The 21682-nt window shown below is 40.2% G+C and overlaps 1 protein-coding gene across 1 annotated transcript; it reads left to right on the plus strand.

Annotated features, from left to right (window-relative positions):
• Positions 1–18209: 18209 nt before the first annotated feature.
• Positions 18210–21381, plus strand: LOC147898786 (ATP-dependent RNA helicase SUV3L, mitochondrial-like). Its single transcript, XM_087379232.1, has 2 exons — positions 18210–18314; positions 18422–21381. Exon 2 carries the CDS (start codon positions 18607–18609, stop codon positions 21379–21381), a length of 2775 nt encoding a protein of 924 aa, XP_087235358.1. The 5' UTR covers positions 18210–18314; positions 18422–18606.
• Positions 21382–21682: the final 301 nt, after the last annotated feature.

Raw genomic sequence — 21682 nt, forward strand, 5'->3', positions numbered from 1 at the left:
AGCTCAAACAACCTCTTCATGAGGTAAACTTTATTAGAGGCAATTTCCTTCTCAAAAGTGGAACATAATTTCTTCCATAAATCTTTCATAGTCTGCTCATTTACTACTGTGAAATAGACTAACTTTGCAAGATGAAGTCTAATAGTAGACATCCAACTCATTCCAATCATCCTCAATCATATCTACAGGCTTAGCTCCAATCCTACCAAGGGTTTAATCTACTTCTTTTGAATAAGCACATCCCTTATCTGTTCTTTCCACAAATAAAAGTTTGTCCCATAAAACTTCTTAATGCTAAGAAGCTCCTATTCAGACATGGAAGAGGATGCCATGATGCAAATGAAACAAAACCCCAAATGCTAGTATCGCAAGAGAGAAATCATACCAAATACCAAGTGCACCCAAATGTGTATGCCAAAATGTCACCCAAATGTATATGCCAAAATGGAAGGTAACATCAGCAAACCTCACAGGCTCAAAGCATCAAAATGCATCTAACTTATGTGCATATAGTATGCATCCATATGACAAAATCTGGCCCAAAAGAAAATGCCATCTGCAATGGCAAAACAATGGCAATCCCAATGCCAATTAGTGCCAAAATGCCTCAAGCATAAATGTTGTCCATGAGCATATGCATCAATAAAATCTCATGCAAGAGATCATAGCACAACATGTGCATCCACTGCAATATGTCAAAGCTATCCCTCAGTATAAAATAGTATCTGTGTGCTAAACGTCCATCAATAAAGCATCCCACAAGGCAATCTACGCCTATTATCGCATCCAACAAGGATCACAATGCATCCAAATGACCTATAAACATTCACTACAACCCAATGCAAACCATGAATGAGCACACATGGCTCAAACTACAACCAAAGTGATCTACATAAGGTATATCCAAAAAATCATCACCCCATGGTAATGACCGCTAGTGAAAATAGAACCTGAGATGCCTCAAAACATGGGCGTCACTGCATAATCAAACTCAGCAAGACAATATGCAAATATCTCTCTTCTACTAGAACTCCAAAATCCCAACTGATGATTGGCAAACGGGGAGTCAATCCTTGCAATTGACCTATAATCCAAAAATCAAAGGTTTGAACCTTTGAATGGATTTTGATAGAGAAACAAATGATTCGGCACCTCAGAGAGACGGAAGTTCTCCAAATCTCCATGGAATCATGCAAGAGCTGGTAGGTAGGAATTTTTGGGCCTTCGAAACACAATGGAATAGACGGTTTTGAAAACTGTGGTCCCAATCACTGGGTCTAACACACAGACCAAAAAACATTTTTGCAAACAGATCTACTGGCTTGCAAAAAACCACTCAGAGAACTTTCCAAAGGTTTTTGCAAAGTCTCTACACACTAGGATGTAGGTAAAGTCACCCAATGGAGCTTCTCCTTCTTCCAGAGAGCTGTAGCCAACTTCGGGCTCCAGGCTCACACTCGGGCTTAGCTAGAACACCCGCGCTCTGATACTAGTTGAGAGATCTCAACAACGGAAGCAAAATGGAAGAAGGTAAGAGAGAAATGAGAGCCAAAAGAGAGAGCCACACAAGTTTTTGGTGGGTGTAGAACACCCTAATCTTCTATTTCATCCATATATATATATGTGTTTGAGTATTGTACATAACCAGGGTTAAGGTAAAGTGGCCTTTAACCCCCACAGTGAGTGTATGCTTGTTTTAGAAAAATTGCCTTTTAGGACTTTGAAAGGGGTTTGGAGGGTGAGTAGTCCATGTCTAGTGGGAGGAGGGAGGGGGGGCCAAAGAAGCTACTATGGAGGGGGAGGGAGAGGCAAAGGCTAAAGAAGTTGCTATAGAGGGGGAAAGGGAGGGGCAGGGAGGGGGGAGGGGGGGCAAGTGGTGAGGATTACCATAGCAAGAGGGGTGAGGGGGGGAGGAGGGGGTGGGGGGAGCTTGGGAGGAAGGGGTGGGGGTGGGTAGGGAGAGGGATCTGGGGGGGAGGGGGGTGAGGAGGAATAGGGGCGAATGCAGGCCCACCCTATTGAGATCAGGCACACTGGGGCTCTAGATCCACTCCTCCTCACCCACTACCAAGCTAACCTCTGTAGCTTCGACCATCACAATGTCAGAGACTCTTGAGGCCCACTATTGATGCTTGGGTAACTGTGGACATTGACTAAGGGAGGATCACCTAGCTGGAAAGTGGCCCTCCGCACTAGGGGCGAGGGGTCTCCAACCAATGGCTCTTGTAGTTGCTACTCCACGAGTGCCTCTCGACCTTCTTTCTCTCTCTCTCTCTCTCTCTCTCTCCCCCTCCCTCCCTATGTGTGTGTGTGTGTACGTGTGTGTCCCCCCCCCTTGCATCTAGCCCTTTGCTTGTGGCACTTTCGGGCCAATTTACTTGGTTTCTCTTTCTTGCCCACTTGGGTCCACTCTCCCTGTAGCCTAAATTTTTTTCAAAATCATGGTGACTATCATCGAATACTCGAAGTTTCTCCTGATCCCACTATGGTGCATGCTAAAGAAGGTGAATGATAGATTTCATTCAAGAGGCTTGCCCAATGAGGTTTTATGGTAGTTTTAATTTTTTTGCAAATGTACACATGTAAATGTAATAGAGTAGAAGTTGGAATTGTAAGATGCACAAAATCCTATGGAAGAAGAGTTGATTTTTTAAAACGTGAGGTAGTAAAGGTAGGTATTTTGTACATTTCATTAGTAGGGAAATGGTGTATTAGTTTTTTCCCTGTATTATTTTGTTAGATTTAGTAAGTTGATTTGGAGCGGTTTTGTTCTCTCTTGAAATTTTCTTTTATTATATGCTTTTGTAAAGAAGGAAGTGGTTGGACCAATAAATAAAGTTAGTTCCTACAATTGTGTTTTCAATATTTTGGTTTGTCCAAATGTGGTCGATGGTTGATTCATTGACTGTTGTTGGATGGTTAATCAATTGTGTGAAATTTCTTTCAGACATGAAATTTTGAAGGGTTTTCTGGGAGTTTTTTGAATTGTTTATATTAATGTTGAATTGTTGTTGGTACACCATTGGGAATGTTTTTGAGTTCGTGTTCTAATGATGCAAGAAGTGATGTAATCTTTGATATGGGAGAGTTATATACATTGATGATGGCGATGGTTTTATTGTTCATTGTCTTGAAGATTGTGAGATAGCTTTCTGAACCTTTGTTGTTTATGTAATGAGCTTTTAGTAGTTCCATGTTTTTTTGGTACAACGTAGCGATCTCGACTCCTTCTTTCTTATGCAAGCATGTGAATGTTGGGAAAGATAAATCTGTTGATGTATTTTCATGCAACTCTTGGAGGGAGAGGATTGTTGCACTCAATAAGCTTCTATAGTTTATAATGTCCAATGGGGTGCAAGTTTCCATGTGTTTAGAGATTGCAGTGTTTCAAAGTCATACTTTGAAGAGAAGCAATTATTTTGGTTGGAAACCCATTGTCGCTCTTGTTTGAGTCAATCAATCTCTTTTAATATGTTCTTATGTACTTTGATGTGTTTAGGTTCGAGCGGCTCAATGAAGTAGAGGTTTTCTAGGTTTCGTATGCATGAAAGGGGTATGTATGTCAGCCCATGTGATTTTGATAAGGGATGGATCGAATGCAAGAAAATCCATTAACAAACCTTATGAATGATGGATTGTTCTAGCAGCTATTGGTTAAATAGGAAATTATGTTCTTGAGATTGTGTTATTAAGTTGTTTTTGCCTATTTGGAATTCGTGTGTGATAGGATATATTGGTGTCCATGTCTTGGGAATGCCGTTCTCATAAATGGAAGAGGACTGAATTGCCATTTGTTTTTGTTGAATGTTCAAATATGCCATCAGCTCCATTCACCAATCCATTGGGAATGTCAAGATTTCCTAAACAAATTTTGACAATCATTCCAAGTTTTAGGTGAAGTACCTTGTGTAATCCTACTATGTTTTTTGGGTTAGGGGGGATTGTAATAGTCTTGCTACATGTCTTGTGTCTTTTGTCTTTTGCTTCGAGGATTTTTTTGAAGCAATTCAAAAACTTCTTTTTTGTGAATGTCTTTGGAATTGTTAGTGTAGAACAAGTGGAGAATCTTTTGCTTTTGTTGTGGTTGTCTAAGGTATTTGTTGTTAATGTAAGATATGTTGACCAATGTGTGATTTCCTATTCTTATTCTATTGAGTACGTCTATGAATTCTTTGTTTGTTTGATACATTGGTGTGCTAAGTTCGTATAGTTGAACATTATCTTGCCAAAATGATGTTTGCATTGTTTTGTTTGTTGTTTGAGGCAAGAAAAGCCAAGAATCTTTTGTTGGGCTAGCTTGTAAAGGTCTCCACACATTACAACATCAATACCCCCAAATTGTTGGAGGTGGTTGGGCTTGATTTCTCTTAAGCGCATGTCTGCTACCACCAAAGTACTATGACCAATTAAGGACACTTTGTCGAAGTCAACTAGTTGTAGGTCTTTGTACATTTGTGATAGCTCTTGTAGTTTCTCACTTAAGAGGCTTGTGTAGTGTGATGCCATAACTGGAAGGTTCAATGCGGCATGAATTGTTGGGCCTCCAATGTTAAATGCTTCTTTTCCTATGTCTGCTAACAAGAGCACCTTTGGCGACTCAACGTTTTCAGTGTCCTTGTGCAAGTTATTGCGTAGGAGTGCTTGGACCATGGCCATTAGGGTGAAAGTTTTACCGGTTCCTACATTTCTTGTTAGGTTAAGATGAAATGGTTTGTTTGGAGATGTTTGATTGTTTAGCATGATGTCATCCACAATTAGGCGTTCATCATTTAGTGCTATGAAGGTATTGTAATAGTCATTGTTAGATTCAATGATGTATGTTAGCAACTTTTGTTTGTGGAATCGATTATTGTCGGGGGTTTTTGGCAAGTCAATTCCAATGTTGTAGACTTCAATGTGTTTTGTTGTTTGATAACATGTGGAGGATTTTGTTGTATTGCTAGTATTTGATGAATTTGTTAGGAATGTGGGGATAAGCTTGTTGAAATTTTCTTTATTTGGATCTATGATGTCTTTGTGCTAGACATACATATCATGCCATGTAGTAATGTCATCATCAAGGCAAGGCTCGATATTATGGTATGGAAAAAAAAGAAGGCATAGCTCCCTATAGTGGTTTTCAGGATCTTTTGTTTCATTGTAGTTTTGAATCTAATTATTTTGTCTTTCTTCCTTTTCCTTGTTGTATTTCCAACAATTGTGTAGCTACTTACAAACTTTGCAGATGCAAATCCTTTCTTCTCCTCAAGTACTTTGTGATGTTGTCAAAGAAAATGTTGGTGCTTTCATTTTTTTGAAGTTGTTCTCAATGCTTGAGTAGCAATGTCCGCTTCTCTAGTGGATTTGTATCGATGTATTAAAATTGCCTTGTCAAGGTCGAGAGTGGTAACGATAGTGCTAGGTACACAGCTTGCTAAGAACTTATATGTTGAGTATTCAAGATTGTGTTGCCAACTCTTCTAATGCATTCATTTGGCACTGCATTTGAATTGATGCATTGTAACATAGCTTGTTTGACTGGCGAAAGTGGTTTCCTTGTCTACTTTTGTCATGTAGGATGTGCAATAAGATGTTGCTCCATGAGGGTTAAGTATGAATTGCACGTCAATGTTTGCTCCCCATAGCCTTGAGAGTGTAGGGTTGAAGTTGTTGGTATAAATGTCTTTTGGTTCCTTTCTCAAGAAAAGGGTTGGTTGGGAAATAGATGCTTGTAATGCTAGTATATATTCTTCTTCCGTTATTTCAAGAGTTGACAAGAAACTATTAAAAACTAGTGCCTCTATGTTTCCTTGTTAGAGAGCAAAGCTGATTTTTTTGAGATATTTTTTTGGATTAGAAACATTGCCATCGTCTTGCAATGGCATCAAGATTTTTGTTTGTTGCATTGGTGGTCGAGGGAAGCCAAAGCGGAATTTTTTCTTCCTCTTGAAACATGTTTTGCAATGTTTATGTGTTTGGATTTCTTTTTTTGCATTGTTGATATCTATGGTTATATAATCTACAAAACACTGGATGTCGTAAGTGCTCAACTTTCAAATGTGGGTGCATTCTCGACCCATAGAAGCCCATGATCATGATGGCTCCCTTTGTGTTCAACTTCTATTACAAAGAAGAAATCAAGAATTTTCCTGAGCACACTCTCATCTTTCCTTAAGAAGGTCTTCAGTGCTTGGAATTTGCGGACATAGTATTGGGTTGAAGTAACAAAATCTGAATGAAGAACTTGTCTTTGTTTCTCTCATTCATCTGTAGGAATCATCGAGTTCAAATTTGGGTTGAGCTTTTCAAGTGTAGTTATCAAAGGCTCTTATAATTTTTTTGCACACAGCAGATAGCATCACAAAGAACATTGGTGCTCCTAATTGTCTCAACATCGAGAAGAGGTCTTTCTTAAGATAGTATGCTTATAATCCAGTGATGTTTGTAGTAGGTGAGAGAAGTCTCGGTAGCCTATGTTTGAATGCAAGAGTTTTTCGATATTTGTGGCTAAAAGAGCATCTTTGGCTTGAAGTGTTGTCCCTTTGTAAGCCTTTCGAATGCGAACCCAAGAAGATGAAAGAACTTGTCTTACTTGCTAGCTTGTAACTACAATAGTTTGTCCTTTGAAGTCTACTACTTGCTAGCTTGTATTGATTCCATGACTAAAGTATCTGCTGCAATAGTTTGGCCTTCGAAGTCTACTACTTGCTGGCTTATATAGATTCCATGAACTAGAGTATCTATGAGAAGTTCTTCTTCTTGTACTTCTTGCAAGTGTTCATTGTTATCATATGTTTGTTTTTTTATTTCTATAATTTTTATGTGTTCTTTCTAAAGATGGTTTATAAGAACATTGCTATGTTGGTACAAGGTTGATGTCAACAATTCTTTTAATGCAAGCATAGTAGTTGTTGGTCTCACAACTCCGCTCATGTAATTATGCTTATATGAGAGTTTCCTTTTCAATGCTTTTTCAATGCTACGAGCACACTGTCATGTTCATCCAAGAATCTAGGTAGAACTTGTTGTGCTCTATCAACATCAGCAAATACATTCACAACACTCCCATGGGGCCCATACTAACCTTCGTAGGTTAGTTCACATATTCAAATGGTATTCTAATTGAAACCAATCGAGCTTCAATGTCATTGAGTGTGCTTGTAAAGTTTAATTTGCTAGCCATACGCATGTTATTTGACGAGAATAAAGATATTTTTTGTTTTATGACATCTTTATAACAAAGCATACATATTGCCTTTTTTTATGATTGCATTGTTGCAAGGTTAATTTCATTAGATTGCAAGAATATAGCGATGTCAATGTTAAGTTTTTTCATCTTGTATTGAAATTTCAAGGAGCCACATCATGCACATGGATGACTTGGAGTATCAAGTATTTTTTTGAAGTACTGTTTTTCAAAAAGCATACTATTTCTTTTTCTATTTTTGACCATGCTTATTGTTGTGAATTGTAAAGTTTTCCATTTCTATAATTGGTGCTATTATAGGAAGAATGTGAAGAGAGTGGGAGAGAGGTAAGGAGTCTCACTTGCAACTTTCTCACATACACAATGGGGGAATACACACAAAGGTGGAGGCTAAAAATAGTTTTCCTCTTCTTAGTTGTGTAAAACCAAAAGAAGTCTCTCTCAGTACAAAAGGAATAGATGAACCCTATATTTGGGTCTCAAACCAAACTCAAATAACCTAGGTGGCATACTTACTGGGCCACTAACTAGAGTACATAAAGATAGCTATCATCTAGTTATTATTCATGGGCGGTGTACCAACCGCATCTGCAGCTAACAAGTTAGTGAAATAAATGCACAATGGTCACCTTGGCATATCACGAGTGGAGCTCGATATCTCAACACTCCCCCTCGAGCTCAATCCCAATTCCTACATACCAAGCAGGTCTTTGAACTTGCACAGCTTCTCTACACCCAATGCCTTGATGAATATGTCAGCTACCTGATCCTCTATGCTGACATAAACTAGATCAATAAAACCTACTAGAACCTTCTCCCGCACATAGTTGTAATGCACCTCAATTGCTTTGTTCTAGCATGATAGACTGGGTTATTTGCCAAGTGTATACTGCTCATGTTGTCATAATAAATGACAACTGGCGCATCTGTAGACTAATGCATATCATAAAGTAGCTTACGCAACCAAGCTACCTCACATGCAGCCATTGCTGCACCCCTGTACTCAGCCTCTGTGCTCGACAAGGGGCTATTTCTTGCTACTCCTAGTGATTGCAACACTCCCAAAGAAAACACATATCCACTAGTAGATTGTCTATCAGAAATACTACCAGCCCAATCAGCATCAGTGTATCCATGCAACTGTATCTGAACCCCAGTCTCATAAAACAGTCCATACTGCAATGTGGACTTCACATACCTCAAAATACGTCTAGCCGCATTCAAATGTGGTTTCCTTGGAGCCTGCATAAACTGACTTACCAACCCAACAGCATAGCTCAAATCTGGCTTGGTAATAGTCATATAAATCAAACTTCCTACTATGCGTCTATACATAGTAGGGTCTTCCAGAAGCTCACCTGCATCTAAACTCAGCTTCACATTTTGCTCCAAAGGAACTGAAATAGGCTTACAGCCTGTCATCCCATATTTGGACAGCATGTCCAATCCATACTGCCTCTGCAAAAGCCATATCCCACTTGTGGATCTAATCACCTCAATGCCCAAGAGGTAATGCAGCTCTCCCAAATCCTTCATCTCAAACTTTTGCTTCAATAGCATTTTCACATGAAGGATATCTTCATCACTATCACCTGTGATGATCAAATCATCAACATAAATGACAAGCAGCATAATACCTTTCTTTGTTTTTCTCACATAAAGTGAGAAATTTGTTGTGGAAATCTGAAAACCAATAGTGACAAGATACTGTCCTATCTTGTCAGACCATGCTCTGGGTGCTTGCTTCAAGCCATACAAGGCTTTCTTCAACCCACAAACAAACTCAAGATGAGCAGCATGCACATAACCTGGTGGCTGCTCCATATAGACCTCTTCTTGCAAATTACCATGCAAGAAGGCATTCTTTGCATCCATCTGATATAAAGACCATCCCTTTGATGCAGCCATAGCAATGACTGCTCTTACAGTTGCCATCCTTGCAACTGGACTGAATGTTTCTTCATAATCAATGACATATGTCTATGCATACCCCTTGATAACTAACCTTGCCTTGTATCTGCTCAAAGAACCATTTGCATTGTGCTTCACCTTATAAACCCACTTGCAGCCAATTGCATTCTTGTCTTTAGGCAAAGGCACCAATTCCCGTGTAGCATTTGCTTCCAAGCTCCTTCCAAGGCATCCATTTCTTCATCCATGGCTTTCTCCCATTTTTCTTTTCCCATGGCTTACTCAAAAGAAGTGGGTTTTGGTTCTTGTATCACTTTGACTATATAGGCATAGTGAATGGCTATAAATCCATCATATTTCAACCTATCCATAGGATACTTGACTCTGTAGACCTGCGCAAAATAGGCTCACTACCAGGTGCTCTCAAAACATCCCTTGTCTTCCTTACTCCATGTGTAACAACATAAGGAATACCCAACTCATCATCAAGGCTCTGTTCTGAGCCATTGGATTCACCATCCACATAAGAATCACCTGCATTCACATCAACCATGGGTTGATCTAATTTCTCTTTTCCTTTTCGTGATACTTGCGTACCACTATCTGCATTGCTTTGAGGAGATTCTCCTGATCTCAATCTGCCTGTCCATGGCGAAGTATGTGAACCACTGCTAGAGGACACTATAGGTCCACCAATATTTTGTGATTACTGCTGTGAATTCTGCACAGCATTACCATTTTGTGCATCTACATCATCAATCACATTTATTGGTTTATACCAACTTCTCATCTCATCAAAAACAACATCTCTGCTCACTGTAAACTTACAAGTAGAAGGATTATAGCATCTATACCCTTTTCGTTGCAGAGAATATCCAATAAAGATGCAGTTCTCAGCTTTTGGATCTCAACTCATCTAGCACATGAACATAGGCAATGCAACCAAAAACTTTCAAATGAGAAATATCTGGTTTCCTACTAGTATATCTCTCCTTTGGTGTCATGCCATGTATTGCTGCAGTGGGAGTCCTGTTCATTATGTAGATTGTTGTAGCAATCGCTTTAGCCCAATAAAAATCTAGCAGGTCTTTTTCGTTGAGCATGGCACGAGATACCTCTCCAATATGCCTGTTTTTCCTTTTTGCAAGTCCATTTTGCTGTGGGGTATGACTGCATGAATATTGCTGCTTTATGCCATGCTCCTGCAGGAACCTTGCAAACTCATTTGAGAGGTACTCTCCCCCTCCATCTGACCTTAGGCATTTTATTCTTTGCACATTGTGCAACTCCTGCTTTAGCTGCATCTTTCGTGCTTTGGTATTTGTGCTATACAGCTTCACCAATGTATCCCATGCCTCCTTAGGTGTCTCTACATCCTGTATGTGCACAATCATAGAATCTGAAATGCTAACAGACAGCCAATACAAGCATTTTCTGGCTTTTTCATGCCATTCTTTAAAGGCCTTCAATTCAGCAGGAGTGGGAGCAGCACCCAAAACTGGTTCTGTAGTTTCACCACTGATGTAATCCCAAACTCCCTTTCCCATAAGGAAGTTTGTCATCCTGAACTTCCATGCTTGGAAGTTGTTCTTGTCAAGCTTCTCACTAACAATGGTAGACAGATTCTCAGACATTTTACAAATCACGAATTGCAACAGCAACCTGTAAACACAGCAAATGCCTCACAAGGGCAAGTAGCAAAACTTCTGCAAAAAGCCTCACAGGGGCAGATCTGCAACACTGACAAAAGTGGTATTTCACCACACAGTCACTTCCTAGTGACGATTTTGCATCAACAACAAGCCTATTTCTTTTTCAACCATAGCTTTAAAAGCTTTGAAATGCCCAAGCACTTCACTTTTCTTTTTCATAAAATACACCCAAATTTTTCTGTTGTAGTCATTAATAAAAGTGACAAAATAAATGATAGCCTCAATAGATGCAGCTTTAGTAGTCCACACATTAGAGTGGATTAATTCCAATGGCCTCTTACTCTCTTGAACATGTCTAGGAAATGGTTTCCTTGCCTATTTTCCAAATTGAAAGGCTTCACATACCTTATGCATTTCTGCAACCTTGAACTTAGGCAATCCTGCAATAATATTTTGGGCCTGCATTAATTTAAGTCATTGTACATTAACATGACCAATGCGTTTATGCCAGATATTAATATCTGCAACTACACTGGTCCCATGTGCAAACATTGCTGCTCTCAATTCAGGCATGTCCGCATCCAACGTAAACATCCTGCCCTTCTTCTTCCCTTTTGCTATCAAGCGACCTTTATTTTTCATATCCTCAACAAAGCATCCATGAGGATTAAATCTAACTTGCAAGCCCTGCTCGACCATTTGACCAACAGAAACCAGGTTCTTGGTGATGTTCGGGACATGAAATACATCAGACAGGTATTTCTTTTTCCCATCTTGCATAGACAAAGGAATTTTACCAATCTGCACAATAGGATGTGCAATATCATCACCAGTCTCCACAAATTCTGGTTTTTCCATTTTCCTTGCATCCTGCATCCATTCTGCATGACCTGTCATGTGGTTTGATGCACCTGAGTCAACATACCACACATCATTGCTTTCTTTTGCACTTGTCACAGAATTGGTCATGTGTCGCACCATAAACAAATGCTCATTTCTATCATCACCGTGTCTACTAGAGGATGCATAATTGCCTTGCTGCAATTTTCCATTCATAATGTCATTCTGCTTTTTATAGCAATCTTTAGCCATATGACCCATTTTACCACAATAGTAGCATTCAACATTGCTATTTGCATTTTGGCCTCTTTGCCATCCTCCACGACCTCTTTGGCTCCCCCTGCCTCTAAGGTTACCATGTCCTCCTCCATAGGACTGGTTTTCTTGAATTTGCTGCATATTATAATTTCTGCCATGGCCTCTAGATCGGCCTGCTCTACCTCTGCCTCTACCTCTTCCAGTATTTGAGTAGAAGACAGTTTCTTTTGAAGTTCCTCCTGAAGAAGATGCACCACCATTTCTCTGCTCTTCAGAAATTAGAAGAGCAATCAACTCCTCAAAATCAAAAAAATTTTCATGGACGGCAATGGATGTCCGGAACTGTGCATAATCCTTTCCTAGACCATTCAAGGTCACAAAAACTAAATCATCATCTTCCACTGGCGACCCAATGGAAGCACGTGTATCTGCAATCTTCTTCACCTTCATGTGGTAGTCATTGATGCTCATATTTTCTCTCTGCGCATTATGCAACTCTTGCTTGAGTTGCATTTTCCTAGCTTGGGTATTTGTGCTATTGTACATTTTTGTCAAAGTATCCCATGCCTCCTTTGACGTGCTTGCATCCTGAATATGCACAATCATAGAATCTGAAATATTGATAGACAGCCAATACATAACTTTTTTGGCTCTCTCATGCCATCCTTTAAATGCCTACAACTCTTGTTGATTGGGAACATTAGGAATATCTGGTTCTTGTTCAGCTCTAGTAATGAACTCCCAATAGCCTTTTTCCTTAAGGAAATTCGTCATTCTAAACTTCCATGCTTTTCAAGCTTTTCAGTGATTATATGTGAAAGAGCATCAGACGCCATTACAAAACACTGCAAAAAACACAACTTCTGTCTCACAAGGGCAGATCTGCAAAACTGACGAAAGTGGTATTTGACCACACAGTCACTTCCTAGTGACGAATTTGCATCAACAGGCAATAAGAATGATTCTGTCACTCCTAATATCTCTATGCATAGGCATAAGATGCAATTTCTATGGTAACTTTTCATCGACCTGTAGAACAATGGTCGCACAGCCAAAACAGGGCACTTTTTTGAGTGCCTGTGGAAAACTTCCGCCACCAAAACGAGCCTCGAAACGGCCTCGAATCACAAAAATAATGTCACCAAGGGCTTTGCCCTTGCCCATAGCATATACTACCTTCTCGTTGCACCGCAAAGGGCGTCTCAATCTGAGACAGTGCACTCTTGCACTTTTCGGCTGTGCTACCTGCAGAGATTTACTCCCAAACTCGAAAAAGGAAAGCAACACTGATCCTCTTACCAAGACACTACGAACTTGGTTTGCTTCCTTGAGCTCCTTACCATGAGCCGAGCTCTGATACCATGTGAAGAGAGTGGGAGAGAGGTAAGGAGTCTCACTTGCAGTTTTCTCACATACATAATGGGGGAATACACACAAAGGGAGGCTGAAAACAGTTTTCCTCTTCTTAGTTGCGTAAAACCAAAAGAAGTCTCTCTCAGTACAAAAGGAATAGATGAACCCTATATGTGGGTCTCAAACCAAACTCAGCTAACCTAGGTGGCATACTAACTGAGCCACTAACTAGAGTACATAAAGATAGCTGTCATCCAACTATTATTCATGGGCGGTGTACCAACCGCATCTGCAGCTAACAAGTCGGTGACATAAATGCACAACGGTCACCCTGGCATATCACGAGTGGAGCTCAATATCTCAACAAAGAAGTGGGGTGATGATTTTCTAAAGAAGTATGTATAAAGGTGCAATGTCTTTTGCTGCAAGTTTGGGATTTTGTGCAACTAGTTCGCATAGATGCAAATCATTTTCTTTTGACCAAAACTTGTACGAACGTTTCCCATCCAAATGAATTAATGGATTGACTGTGCAAACATTTTTTGATTTATCTAAGATCAAATTGTATGTGGTAACCTTTTTTTGTTTAGCCTATAGTGATTTTTATTGGAGGTTTGAAACTATCACAATAAACCAAGGCAAACGGCGATCCAAATATTGACTTGAATCATTGAAGGATGTCCACAATTAGTGCATGAGAAGATGCCGAGTTGAGAACAAGTGCTTGAACCTTCTCTAGTGTTAGTGAGTATTCCTTGTTCATTGAGCAAAATATATGCCATGGAGTGTTTGCGGTGCTCCATGTGGAAATAATGTTTTCAAAAATAGTTTGGACAATTTGTTGGTATGTAATACTTGGAAAAAAATGTTGCAAACAAATGAGAACATTTGAGTTCAATGGATATTTCAGAAGGAAGCTTGGGTCCTTTGTTAGTTGTTTGTCTCTCAACAATGTATTCACACTCATATTCCTATATGTTTTTTTCAAAGTAGAAGTTCCACAAAATGCGAATGTTTGCAATGGGAATCGCTTTATCTTTACATATCAATTGAAGAAGGCAAATATCAATTTATTAATCTTACAATGAAAAGCTTAAGTAAACCATCTTTTGTTGCAAGACAAAGGATATCATGCATTAGCCTGAAATGTATTATAGAGCCAGAGTTGCTAATAGTAAAGCTGCCGCTAGGCTTAGTTGCTTTGAGCTCGCCTCTAGCCAACATCAAGTGCTCCTCATAGAGTTGCACATAAGGGGAAGGTAGGTGAAGGACAATGTCAACTTAGGGTCCTCTGATGTGTACTAGCACTTGGACACCGCCATGCTACACAATGTCGCCCGTGAGAGAAGGAACCAACTCAATAGAGTAGCAATATGGCCAAAGAGGATCCCTGTTGACTCCTGCACCTCCACAAGCCTCGCAAATATGCTCGATCAAGTCCTCGTTTACATTTGTAAAGTGCAACACACCAAATACCTACAATTTCATGTGAAATTCATATTGGAGTTGACTATTAAATAGATAAAGAAACAATAAAAGTCCAAACAATTACCTTGGTCCCATAAACCTGGCTCACAAAAACAGCTTTGAGATCAGTTGGCCCAGCAAGCACTTCAGCCAATATGGTAAAGTCAAACACACAAATAGTTCCCTTGGCCTTCAAGAATGTCACATTCTTCAAGATATGCATAACAACACCTTCTTCATTGAACTCTTGTATAAGCTGGGTGAGAGTTGGTTTTCACTCATTAACAAAAGTTAACTGTGACATAAAAATGTTATTAGAGGACTTGTTCAACAAAATAGAAATAATAACAATTGCAAAAGAAGCTATGTTAAACCAATTAAACTTACTACGGCTCTATCCTCGTCTCACGGCCCATCAGCAATAATGATTTGGTCATTTGTGCCATCCTCGCTTGCCACTTTGATTATGACAATCCCAATTGTCCCCATTACATTGGAAACATTCCATTTGTTGAAGTTCATCATCTCAGAAGCCCAAGGAACATATGTGCACAATGAATGATCTGGTAGTAAGTGAAGGTTCCCTTCAAAGGGCTCCCCTTTAATGATACATGTGGTACCATCAAGAAGCAAGGAAAACTTTGAAGTCCCACCTTTAGTGTTGCCTCTTGGGACAATGCTCACACCCTCAATTCTATAGAACTTGCCAACTTCTAAGAAATTAAAAAATTGGTGAATGTAAGAGGATGGTACGAGCAAAGTAATTGTGTGTGAACAGAACTTATCCGTAAGATCTCCCTTTCAGAAGATTGGATACTTTGGGTTTATTACTTTGTAAGTACCATACTTACAAAGCAATTTTCCCTCAAAGAAAAATCTACGAGGTGCACAATCAAACAATTTGGTAATGCTTAATGAGACTAATGCATTCCCCCCACCTACAAAGCTTTCTTTGGATGGGACAATTGCTTTGGAAATAGCTGCATTGTGTGGAGAGGGCATGAGTTTGTTGACACCTTCGCATCCTTTATAAGAATTGACTTCATCATTGTCTTCTTTGCATACAAGTTGTTTGCTTGCTGTGAATACAAATGCAGGAAGAAATAAGAATCTTAAGTAAAAGTTCTTAGTATTCTTGAGATCATTATGTTGCAATTGTGTTTGCTCATGCTTCTTATTTATAACGTTTTGCATAACAATGAAAATAAGAGTTATAGCAAGAAAAATTTGGGACTTGAAAGTAAGCGTGGAAGTATTTACAATTGTACATGCAAATAGTATTTCAATTTAGTCCCTAACAAAACAAATTCTATAAGGCTTTAAATATAGCAGCAATTGAACTACCATATATTTATTTGGGACATTTTGCATCACAATGAATTAACATTTGCAACAAGGAAAATTTGAAACTTCAAAGTAAACATGGAAGTGTTTACAATTGTAAATGCAATTCTTATTTCTCTTTATTTCCTAACAAAACAAATTCTATAAAGCTTTAAATATAGCAAAAATCAAACTACCATATAATTTCTTATAACTTAAAGGAAATTACAATGTTAAAAGAGAGTTCCAACTTAATCAGAGTCAATGTTAATAACATCATTGACTTCTATGTTAGGTTTACGTTTGTTTTCCTCCAAATGTTTTGCACCTATTAATCTAGAAGAACGTTTCACAGAAGATGTGATAGTGGATCTAAAACTAATGTACTCCGGGTTCTTGTGAATAAGGTTCCACAATGTCAACAAAAATAAAAAATCAACTTATTAAATCTTGTAATAAAGAAGCAATGTCAGAAATTAAGATTTCGTGCATGTACCTTGGGCATACGCCTCTTTCGCAACCTCTTGAAATACACCTTTCAATGATCTTCGAGGGGTCTTTCTAATAGTAGAATTTTTGAGTAAATTTTCCTTCAGTGGCTTGCTAGGAGACGCATAAATGGAGGGTGTTGACTTAGGTGTAGGTGGCGAAGCACTCTTCTCCATATAGGAGCATGCTGAAATTATTGCACAACCTTTAAACAATTTGGAGAGCTGCATATAAGCCTCTTACAATTTGATGCTAGAGTACACAATGAAGCCATATTATAGTTGAATGCGTGACTACGAATAAAAAAAACTGCAGTTAGGTTCCTTCAGAACACAAGGGACGTATTCTTCGCTATGATGAACCAGTACACTGCATGTCTCCAAACGCTAATGTAGCCTACACATACGTATCATATACTTAGAGAGAAAACTTTTAAAACAACGTATAATATACTCACAAAAAAACGCAACAAAATCGATCATCCTTATCGATTGCAGAGGTTGTGCGAAACAGTGCTTGCATGATGCAAGAAGGTATAAGGAAGAATACATAGATTTGTTTGTTTTGTCAGAAAAACGTTGCACAAGAAACACCGATGAACTATTTGGTATCCAGAATCAGTTTGAGCGTCAACCAAAAGCAGACTTCAAGGGCTTTGTATCGAAATAACGAAAGTCCAACGCAAGGAACTCATGCATGCAACTCTCGATTAGGAAAAACCTCAATGCAGTACGACGTGGCCGCCTGCATAAGCTTTCTAACTCTTTAAGAGGTTTGGTAAGGAGCAAGATGCAAAGGCCAATAAAGGCAGCGGCAGAGATCAAAAAGCTTTCCAAGAAAAGGTGAACAATATTCGGGAATCGATTGTCGAATCATAGCATGCAAGTAAATGTGTCCACGCTATGAAGACCAAGGTAGAAAACAAAACAATGAAGGATTTGCCGTCATCGCCATTGATGTTTTTCTTGAATTCGTTGTCACAATGCTTTGAACCAAGTTCGTTCTCAAAGCTTGGGGTGACAGGAGATCACAAAATCTGTGGGCAAACCTTGGAAAGTGCTGCACATACAAACCGACTATATTGAGAAACAAATCACCATGCAAAGAAAACGAACACAGTGCAAAGAACGAAATCAAGTAAGGAAGGATGAATTTGGACGAAGCAGAAGGAAGAAGACGTTCACACCCTTCACAAAAGCCCCACTGTTCGTGTCCATGAAGTCATTGGAAGCGTCCATCATTGCCTAGTCTCGTGCTCTGTGAGGCCTCTCCACTTAAGCTTTTATAGGTGACGAATTGGATGCTAAACACCTCGAGTAGGTGAATGAATTGCATGCTGGAAGCCTCGAGCAATCAAAACGATATCTAGGAAAATCTTGGCTTCAGAGGGCTTACCTTGCTAAATGTCGCATTTTGTTGACAATTGTCATCGAGTACTCAAATTTTCTCTATGCTGCTTGCCTAATTTTTTTCCGAAATGATGGTGATGTTCATCGAATACTTGAAGTTTCTCGTGATCCCACAACGGTACGTGCTAAAAATGAAGGGGATGCTCTCTTCTTTGAGCTACCTGATTATTATTTTCATCTCTCTTTATTGAGTCTTTCCATTGAGAAAATAGAGGAGGGTGCTGACATTTTAAAGGCACGGCCTCTTTACTAGCCCCTTTGACGAAAAAAAGAGGAATATGAATATAAGATATTGAGGGCATTTCGAAAGAGTAGGGCACCTTTTCATTCTGAAGGTCCTCCTCTTCATGTTGTTGATGATGGTGGTGCGGCCAGCAGCTACGGCGATGGAGCTCATCACCTCCTCCCACCGCCCTCCCATTTCATGTATGTGCTCTTCCTGCTCACCTCCTCTTTGATGCATTCCTTCCATGGCTTCTTTCCTTCTCTGCATCGATCCATTCCTCAGTTTTCGCCGTCATTTCTCTCTCCAGATATCGTCCCCTGTAGTACTACCTGCAGCATTTGGAATTGCTCCTATTCTTTCGTGATTGTAGGCCTTCATTCCCGGACACCATCGCCTCCGCTTTGATTCGGCAGTGGCTTGATGATATTTGTATTGGGTCCGAGGGAACAGTGGTTCATGTCGCAACTGGGCGATTGATCCAAAGCTCGCACCATGAGTGGAAGAAGGCTTATTCTGTCTCTGAGCAGGAGGAGTAAGACTCTGCAGCCGGCCCCCCCGAGAAAACATTCGAGCAGCGATGCTGTTTATGCGCTCACGGACGCTAGAGCTCAGGGAAGTCCTACAATTATTCCGAGACTTCGGGAGGGTCTCACTTACAGAAAGAGGAGTTCATATTGGTATCTTTTTCATCATAGATTGCTTAGTACTGACGCGTGCTTGGAGCAAACGTTGTCAGGTGATGAGGCGTCTTTTGCAGAGCCTTTTGGTTATTCAGCCAAGACATCAGCGGTCCCGGAAGGTGCTTCAGCAATTTCACGACCTTCCATTGCCGTCAGGAAGGATTCAAAAGAGGGTGATCTCAACGAATGCAAACCGACCAAACGTTCCAAGGTGTCTAGGAAACAGAAGGTCAAGGGCAAGGAAAGCATTGAAAGCTCCTCTGTGACAGGTAATGGTAATATTCAGGAAAGGCCCACAGAACGTGGGTGCGAGCCAATCATACATGGCTCTAGAGCTGAGAATACTGTGAAGAGTTCTCTTGATCAAAATGCCAGCGCTCGTAAAACCTTCTCAGACGACCTCACTGAGAGGGTTCGCAGCACTGATGAGGCTGTCGGTAGCGATGTGTGGATTGGGAACGGCAGTGGAGAACGAAGTCTATCCCCCTTGGAACCTCGTGACCCAATTTCTGTATCAGGTGTACAGGATAGAGTGACTCATACTGAGTTGAAGAACAATGCAGGTCAAGGTGTGTGGCCCTCGTCAAGGCGACGTAACATAAATTCCAACGTAAAGCCTGATCAGAAGCTTGATTTATCTGATAGTGGTCAGGTGTTTCAGGCTCTCTTGGTTTCCAAACTATCGGGAAATATGCCAAAACCTGATAGAGATGCCTTGGTAGAGGTCTTAAGGCATTTTCACGAGGCTGGCTGGGCATTGGAACAGGCTCCATTACGGTGTTACATAAGCTCAATTGTCTTTCCAATTGCTGCTTCCCGCTTTCGTAAATTTTTCCTGATGAGGTGTATACCAGAGATAAGAGTGCATTTGTTGGGTCTTGGGCCTTCGGCTGAAGGAGATCAGTTTCTTTTCCCATTGTTTTCTGAGTTTTGCACCAGGGAATTTCCTGTTGAAATTGCAAGATACAAAACACTGCTGGAAACAGCTGATCTAACCAAACCCCACACATGGTTTCCCTTTGCTCGTGCAATCAAACGAAAAATAATCTATCATGCTGGTCCCACCAACAGTGGTAAGACTTATAATGCGTTAAAAAGATTCAAGGAGGCTTCATCTGGTGTATATTGTAGCCCTCTCCGCCTACTTGCCATGGAGGTGTATGACAATGTCAATGCTGATGGAGTCTATTGCAGTCTCTACACTGGGCAAGAGAAAAAGGAAGTCCCCTTTTCTAATCATGTTGCTTGCACTGTAGAAATGGTTCTAACTCAGAGAAGTTTGGAAGTGGCAGTGATTGATGAAATTCAGATGCTAACTGATGAATACCGAGGCTGGGCTTGGACTCGTGCATTGTTGGGTTTGCAAGCGGATGAGATTCATGTATGCGGTGATCCCAGTACTCTCGGTCTGGTTAGAGATATATGTGCTGTCACTGGGGATGACATGGAGGAATTCTTTTATGAGCGCTTTGAACCTCTTGCAGTGAATGATCAATCACTTGGAGGAGATTACAAAAAAATTCAACCAGGAGATTGTATAGTATCGTTTTCTCGCAAGGAGATTTTCGCCATAAAAAAAGCTGTTGAACAGGTCACTGACAATCGATGCTGTGTAGTTTATGGGGCCTTGCCTCCCGAAACCAGGACGCATCAAGCCAAGCTCTTTAATGATCCAAACAGTGGCTATAATGTCTTAGTTACTACAGATGCAGTTGGTATGGGTCTGAATTTAAACATTCGGAGAGTTATCTTCTACTCGCTTGAAAAATTCAATGGTCAGATGTTGCAAAAAGTATCAGCTTCGCAGGTAAAGCAAATTGCTGGAAGAGCAGGCCGAAGGGGAAGCATCTATCAAGCAGGGACAGCTACTACTTTTTATTCCCGAGATATTCCTTATTTAGTCACGTGTTTGCAAGAACCATTTGGCGAGTCCCGCAGTGCAGGTCTGTTTCCGATGTATGAACAAATGGAGCTATTTGCTACTCATATGCCAGGTGCCACGTTTTCAAAGCTTCTTGATCGCTTCCAGGACACGTGTCAGGTAGATGGGTCGTACTTTCTTTGCCGAAATGATAACCTTAAGAAGGTTGCAAGCATCATTGACAAGGTCAAGGGCTTGACATTGGAAGAGAAATTGAAATTTATATTGGCACCTGTAAATGTGAGAGACTCGAAAGTCATGGGGGCGCTACTTAACTTCTCTTTTGCATACAGCAAGAAGCTTCCTGTACATTTAGCTATGGTGACACCCACAGGATCTGCCAGGAGTGACCTACAGCTCATGGATCTTGAAGCAAGACATCAAGTTCTGTCACTCTATTTATGGTTAAGTCAACATTTTCCTGAAGAGTATTTCCCTCAAAAAGTACAAGCAGAGCAGATGGCTGCTGAAATTGCTCTTCGTCTAGGAGAGTCATTGGCACAGACAAACATTAGAATTGTACAAAGGGAAAGACCAAAAAGCACATCAGCACAAAAAAGAACACATAGTTTTCAAAGAAAACCCTTAGAGTTGGGCCCTGTAAGAGCTCAGAAGCCTAGTGACCTTGGGCTTCGAAAAGCAAATGCTCCTGCAAGTGCTGTTTAGAACTATATTATAAATTTAAAACAAAGTTTAAGTTTCAAGGTGTACTTGGGGCATTGTTTGACAGCTGTCTTGGAGTACACGTGGCATGGTGCTATAAGTCCAAATTTCTCTTCTAAATTGATAGAGCACTCAGGCTGGTAGAAACGGACACTGATTCTGTTACGGAGTTTTGATTTCTTGCTTGCATCGCAGAGGGGTTTCCACGTGAAGCGATGCGTCTGCCCAGCTCTAAAGTAATCATCTATCTTCAGTTTTCTTTGGCTGGCTTGTGTGTTGAAATGATTTTTATTGTACTGTATAT

This window comes from Dipteris shenzhenensis, chromosome 9, assembly GCF_047967505.1.
Source record: "Dipteris shenzhenensis isolate YYH24624 ecotype China chromosome 9, Dip_SZ_1.0, whole genome shotgun sequence".
NCBI lineage: Eukaryota > Viridiplantae > Streptophyta > Polypodiopsida > Gleicheniales > Dipteridaceae > Dipteris > Dipteris shenzhenensis.

What these genes read in the sequence shown, in the direction of transcription:
- LOC147898786 (XM_087379232.1), top strand. Translation starts at nt 18,607, where the DNA reads ATGAGTGGAAGAAGGCTTATTCTGTCTCTGAGCAGGAGGAGTAAGACT.